Source organism: Physeter macrocephalus, unplaced genomic scaffold (assembly GCF_002837175.3).
Source record: "Physeter macrocephalus isolate SW-GA unplaced genomic scaffold, ASM283717v5 random_921, whole genome shotgun sequence".
NCBI lineage: Eukaryota > Metazoa > Chordata > Mammalia > Artiodactyla > Physeteridae > Physeter > Physeter macrocephalus.
Genome location: NW_021146465.1, coordinates 17992 through 25000, shown reverse-complemented (window position 1 = coordinate 25000; position 7009 = coordinate 17992). Strand labels below are relative to the sequence as shown.

General features: G+C 55.9%; 1 protein-coding gene across 1 annotated transcript in view; it reads right to left on the bottom strand.

Annotated features, from left to right (window-relative positions):
* Nucleotides 1-151: 151 nt before the first annotated feature.
* The window catches only part of LOC114485369 (integrin beta-5-like), a 9628-nt gene continuing 2770 nt past the window's right edge, over nt 152-7009 (bottom strand). The window contains exons 2-5 of the mRNA XM_028486688.1: nt 5272-5375; nt 2925-3044; nt 1421-1587; nt 152-646 (exon numbers count right to left, since the gene is read on the bottom strand). Coding sequence (XP_028342489.1) covers nt 551-646; nt 1421-1587; nt 2925-3044; nt 5272-5375 — 487 coding nt within the window. The 3' untranslated portion in view covers nt 152-550. The remainder of the gene's footprint in view (nt 647-1420; nt 1588-2924; nt 3045-5271; nt 5376-7009) is intronic.

Genomic DNA, 7009 nt, shown 5'->3' with positions numbered 1-7009 from the left:
TTACAAAAGTACTAAACAAACACAGACAGGGGAAGAAAGTTGACATCTGCAAACTATGTGCCTTCAACAGGCGTCTCAGTAATCCCATCACCAACACCCATGTGCAAGGCAGAGACACCAGGTAGGTAATTCTCAGGAATCGGAACTATACCATAAATGCACGATCATTTTATTTCATTTAAAAATGATCAACAGGAGCAAAGCCAGACTGTGCGGGTTTTACTCACTCTGACACTCCCAAGAGCCTTCTCATCTGGCCAGACTGGAGGCCCAGCCCTCCCGGAAGGGAGAGGCGGCCTGCATCTCAGCAGTTCATTGAGACAACAAGCTGGATGTGCTGAGGAAAGCCTAGAGCACTGTCGCCGGGCTTGGAGGGGTGGCCAGGTGGCACGGCCGGGCACCTTCCTGTGCGGGCTCCTCGCCCAGGCTCACTGGAAGGTCTCTGCGCTTGGCCGTGCAGGGAACCGTGCTCAAGCCGAGCAGCTGTCCAAAGCGTGTCAGTCTCTGGCTTGACCGCTTGCCCCTCCAGCCCTCTGAGGGGAAGGAGCCATCAGTCCACTGTGCCATTGTAGGATCTGTTGAACTTGTTGAAGGTGAAATCCACGGTGTGTGTGGAGATGGGCTTTCTGTACAGAGGGTTTGAAGCCTAGAGAACACGGGAGGTAAGAGGACACGTGTTAGTTCATTCGTTCATTCGCACACGCACGGGGTTGGAGGCCCTTCTAGGGTCAGTCACCCAGGAAGGCAGTGGGCCCCGCCGCGGGTGAAGGCAACAGCCTTGTGCTGCAAGACTGGCTCCTCTAAGCCGGCCTGGCACGGTCCCGCCCCTCCCTGAGCTTTCTCTCTCCACCTCTGAAACGAGCGGCTGTGTCTGTCAGATGGTCTCTGGAGTCCCTTGCAGCTTTAACACACTCACTGGGGACTCAGGGGGTGCTCACTCTTGCTCAGTCCTTCGGGAGCGTGCAGCCTGCTTGGGGAGGTAAGACACGCAGGGACACTGCGATAGGCTGTGAGCACGCGGGACCCTCTCCTGGACTGTTGGACACGGTCTCCCTGCCGAGGCTGTGGCGAGTGCCTCTGCCGGGGAGCCTCACGACCCGGGCCTGGTGCGGGGCTCCGCGCGGGGCGTCCAGAACTGGGCACACACCGCCTCTCAGATTTTGCCTCTTCGTGTTTTTTGTTTTGTTTTGTTCTTTTTAACTTTTTGGCCACACCGCGCAGCATGTGGGATCTTAGTTCCCCGACCGGCGATCAAACCCGAGCCTCCTGCAGTGGAAGCACAGAGTCTTAACCGCTGGACCACCGGGGAAGTCCTCGCTTCTTTGTTCTGAATCCCGAAGACGTTAGTGGGCCTCTGCTTGAACTCAGCCGGACCGCTAAGCTCGACATTTTTTCTACTTCCAACTTCCCACTGGCTTACCATTTCGTAGCGGGCCCTGGATCGCTCACTCTGGAACTTTGCAAACTCTCTCCGGTCGTGGATGGTGACAAGCAGCTTCCAGATGGCCAGGAGCGCCAGCCCAATCAGGATGATGCTGCCGACCAGAGCCAGGAGGATGGTCATGGCATTGGGGGCAGATCCACACTCTGGAGGGGACCAGGGCACGATGAGCAAAGCCACCGCCATCACCGTGCCCCACCCCCCGACCTTAGGCCCGTCAGCTCTCCCCAGAGGCCTTCCCTGGATTCTCTGAGATCCCCACTCTGCTGAGAGACCTGGGTGGCAGGCAGGTTTCTCCAATGCACATAAAGTGGAAGATTCAAAGAGGGCTGGTCACTGTTCCAAGGCCACACAGTAAGTCGATGGCAAAGTCTAGGAGAACCTTGGTGGCTGCCCCACTTTCTCCCACACGCTGTGTGTACGGCTGCATCTCCCCAACTCGAAGCACCCACGCCCCAGCCCGGCCCCACCTCCCGTGCAGGACGCTGGACCAGGTCTCAGCTTTCACGTAAATGGTTTCAGGAGTAGACTGGGCGGCAGGAGGTTTCATGAAGCCACTTCCACAAGGGCTGGGCTGGGGGCCAGCCAACACTTGTAAGCCCTTAGTGTGGAGCCTTTGGAGCAAATGTGCTTATTTTCAAAGAACCGCAAAGACAGCCCTTGGAAACAGAGCCTCATTCTTACAGGCGTGCATCCTGGGCTAGGACCACAATCCTTCCCTCTGCCTCTGGCCTAGGGAAGGCACATTATGTGGTCTAGCCCCATTTGGAAAAACAGTTTGCAATGTTTTGAAAGGAAGAGAGCAGATCTTTTTCTGCACCGCCCGCCTCTGCCCCGGCAACCTCCACCAGAGAAGAATGAAAGGGGTCATACTAGAAACCCTCATTACCCCCAAGGAAAAGGGCCATTGGTCCCTGGGCCCAGAGCGTGGGGCAGACTTGCCCGTGTTAGATGAGAGCGTGCCGTCCTCAGGGGCCCAGGGAGCGAGGCATGGCACTTGCCGGCATGTCAACCCAGCACCCCATCTGCCCTTCTTGGACTCCACTCCGGGAAGCAGCAGCCCGGCTAGGGCTGTGTGTACCCAGAGGCTTCCTGACGCCCAGCCTTGATGCTCCAGACCTGCCCTGAACGCTCGCACCACCATTAGCCACGTAGGCTAAGTGTGTTCTGTGCTTACTGTCACCCCTGTGTCCCCTCCTTCAAGATGAGACACTCCCCCAGGACAGGGCACTATCCTCCTATAAGTCCCATTCCCCCAAGTCATGCCCCCCCCCAAGCTCCGCCCCCGTGATGGGTCCCCAGATATACAACCATCTTTCTTCTAAACTATAGCAGTCAGGTAGAGGCGACCTTAGAGCTTGATCTTTATATGGAACCGTATCCCTCCTCTCTCTGGAGTTTGGAAAGGATGGTGAGGAGAGAACGGGTGATACGTCAGAAACCGAGCCCCCTGGGGGAGCAGGCAGAGCTGGCCCTCACCCACCTGGTTCCCTGAGGACTGTCAGGTTGGACTTCCCACTGGGGAGCTCAGCATAGGTGAACATCATCACACAATCCTTGGCAGTTTTGTAGAAACAAAGCACAGCCTCCTGGTCATCTTTCACTGGAAGAAAACCCAGCAGAAATGTCCTGAGTGTGTCTCTGAGTGATGCAGAGCAGCTAAGGGACGGGTGAGGAGCCGGACCCCGCAAAGAAGAAAAGGGGGTGCGGAGAGGCTTAAAGGGAAGGCTGGACCTTAAAAATGAATTTCTCACATCAAGAACGCAGGCCCAGCGCCAAGTCAGGCCGCGCTGGGGACGTGAATTCCCTTCCATGCGAGGGAGGCCTCCGAAGGCTCACTGGGGTGAAAGGAGAGGGGGCGCTACTGCTGGGGCGGGACTGGGCAACGGAATTGGGTAAAGAAAAGAAAGGGCCATCCTGCTGTCCGCGGAGGCCCGAGTGAGAGTTCACGCTTGAGTCTACCTGGCTGAGAGCCGGCTGCAGAGGCCGGGAGGCGGCGGCGCTTGCCTGAGATGAGAAGCCAAAAAGGCCCACGCGGCAAGGAGGATGGGTGGATGAGAGACTGCACCTCTCACCCACGGTGCACACCGCTGGCCTCTCTCCCCATAGTAAGAAGCGCCCTTCCTCAAGCTGCTTCAGCACCTGCCATCCCCACGCGGCTGTTACCTGAAGGGAAGGCATCACCAACCCCACTCACTCCCCACCGCACCCCACCCCCCGCCCCACCAGGCACTGTCTGCATTCCAAGCCTCCCCTGGGACAGGGTTAGACTGATTTCCAGGGTGGAAAGGAAGCGGGGAAGAGTTGAAGCAAGAGAGAGGAGGGTGGTAAGGGAATGACCCCACTGGTCCTGAGTAACAACTGTGGGCTATTTTGTGACACGAAATGCTTTCTAGCTCTGCCCTTTGTAACCCTGTTGCTCGAAGGAGTCTCCACCTAGAACCAGACAATTCTGAGTGGTTATCAGACACGGAGGCCTGGGCTTTTTCTCTCGGCCCCCAATCCTAAGCCTGGTCTGGGTGAGTGTGAGTGAGGTGAGCATGGGTATGAAAAAGCCTGGGGGAAGGCAGGAAAAGGATAACTGGTGAATGGCAACAGAAACCTTCTCTGTGAAGCAACTGATTCATGACAAAGGGACAGACTGAGAGGCAGCTGTGCGTGAACGGCTGCATTTGCTCCAGAGCGAGAAAGCAGTCAGTGGGCCGGGGGGAGGCATCACCATCTTTCTGTGGGTGCCCAGTCAGGGGGCAACGGCCCCAGGTCTGCAGTCAGAACTGGCTGTGAGCCAGACCTCAAGTCACAAGACAGAAGCAGGGCAGGAAAACGGGCATGAGAGGCCAGATTTGGGGAGGGCGGGGCAGGGGCTCCCTGCGGTGGTACAAGCCCTGGCACACAGTAGGTGCTCAATGAATACGTGTTGGCGCAATACATGACTTGGCCATCTCAGGAGCCATGATTCGGCCAGAGCATCACTCAAGATCAGGGAGGCAGGAAAAAGGAGTGGGGAGACCTGTAGGAACGAGGAAGAGCCAGGGTAGCACTCGATCCCGGGTTCATTCGGACAGAATGTGAGCTCTGCCTCATCTAATGCTGGCACAGCATCGCGAGAGCTGCACTGGGCTGAGGCCAAACAGAGACTGGCTAGCTGGTCACCAAACATGGTTTCCCAGCTTCCTGGGCACAGCTGGACAACATTTCCCGCCATCCTTGCAGTAAACGTGGCTGGATGACTGAACTCTGGGTCGGGGGGATGTTGTGTGCACCACTTCCAGGCGCCACCCATGTAAACCTCCCCCATGATCTTTCCCCATTTGCAGATTCAATGGAGAGAATTCTGAGGACCCGGGGGAGGGTGGAAACACAATCTAGAGGGTAGCTGGGCTCCTGAAGGAGCACAGAGAGGCCTCGTCAGCCAGGAACATCTTCACTGGACTTCGAGTGAGTGACAAACTGACTTTTATTTTGTTAAGTCATTGAGGTTTGGGGTTCGTTTGTTGTAGCAGCGAACAGTACTTATTCTAACTAATATACCAACTTCTCAGGAAGCCTGGGAGAAGATGTAGGAAGGGACTAGGCTTCAGGGATGGGACAGGTACTTAAGAACGGGAAGGTCTTACACCTTGGAGAGCCCAGAACCTATGACCTAACACAGGTACTCCAAGTCCTCTCGGGGAGCCAGCAAGGACTAGCCAAGGACACTGAGGTTGCTTCCTAACTCAAGGTTAAAACTACCCTCCTGTCTGCCAGGCAGCCCTGAAGATCGTCCCCACGAGGGAGAAAGTCTCTACACGTCTGCCAAGATCCAAAAGGGGCCGGCTGCCCACACTCACCGATGGTGTCCACCCGTGTGATCACCTCATCCTTGCACAGGTTTTGGCAGGTCTGGTTGTCAACTGAGCTCCCTGAGTGAAGCAGCAAGCACTCAACACAATCTCTTTGGAAAAGAGGCAATAAATGTGGGTGTTAGATGCTGGGTAGTAGCTCCACACATGTAACTGAGTGCATGTCCCAAGAGTGCAGGTCCCAGGCCTCCTGCAAGCCCCTGAAGGCTTTAACTTCTCCCATGTTCAGATGTTTGGCCTCAAGGAACATGTCTGCTCTGTCCTTCTTGCTGCTGTCATGCAGGGAAGCCCAAGGGCTCTTGGAGGAACATATGCGGGTTTAGAAGCATGTCTGGTACACATGTCAAGTTGTAGGTTGGAAACCTTTCAAACTCTGACACCAGGAGCCAAATCCATCTGCACTCTGGTGCATCAAATGCCTCACTGAGGAGTCTGCCCCAAACAAGAAGTTTCTGAAGATAAAAAAGTGTTCCTGGCCTCGAAGAGGGGTCCTCACCACCCCCCGTGGCCCCAATTCCCAGGATCCCCACCAGGAGACCATCACCCAGGCAGGGCTCTCAGCACATTTAACTCTCTGGGTGGGCTTTCAAGACAAAACACCACTGCCTGGGCCCAACCACACCCATGGAATCCGAATCTCTGGGGCTGGACCTGGGCTCTTGGGGATTCTGAGTAAAGGTGAGGGCTGAGAACCACTGTCCTGGAGACTCTCAGGCCCTTGCCCCCTTCCTGCTCCCAGATAGAGCCCACCTGGCAGGGGAGCTAAGATCTAAGGGTCCGTAAAGCTTGTCTGTGGAGGGGAGAGAGGGTCTCTGACTGACCTCTATGGGGGGACTGGGGGATGGGGGAGCATAAATGGGATGGTGAGAATTCAACTCCAGGGAGAAGTGGGTTGGAACAAAAACAACCAGCTGATGGGGAAACGTGCAGGAACTTTCTGAAGTGATGGTGCTTGGTGGCTGGCAAGGATGGTGAGAGACCCCAAAACAGAGGTTTCCCCAGGAAATGGGGGTGAGGACTCCAGAGCCAAGTGTGCCGGGAGGGCCACTGCCTCCCTGCCGCTGTGCCCCGGCACCCGAGGGCAGGGGAGCCTCACAAGAGCCTCAGCCACATCGGGGTGACAGCAGCCCAACCTACCCCACAGGCCTGTGGGGACCAAAGGGGCTGCGTGTCTGGAAGGCTCCCTGGCAAAAATATGGAGGGTGGTACCATCACAATGCATTGCCTTTATTAGTATCATTTTAAAATTCCATGGGATGGAGAGACCAGTTACTACGTTTCCAGGGCAGAAACTGTGGCCTGAAGGGAGCTGGGAGAGTTTCATTAAGTTGCCCTATTTTACAGGAGAGGGAAGTGAGGAATCAGTGACAGCAGGGTCCAGCACCCAGGTACCTGCCTCCCTGTCAAGTCCCTCCCTGAGTCCTTACTCCACTTTCTGAACATTGAGGAGGAATGGGCGAGTGAGTAGATTGTGGAGGGAAAGTAGGTAAGACTTTCTTACCAGGGTCCTAATATGCTTAAGAATCCAACTATCCTCGGATTGGCCACAAAATCCCACTCTGCTGGTAATGACTTCATGGAAACATTCTGAAGTTAAACAAGTAGGTAATTTTTGCATTTCTCCTGAGGCCAGAGTCCCAGCGGGCAGGCAACTCAGACTTGGCTGCGCACCAGGAAGGCGTGGCTCCAGCTCTGGTCATTCATGCTGATGCCACCGCCCCGCCAC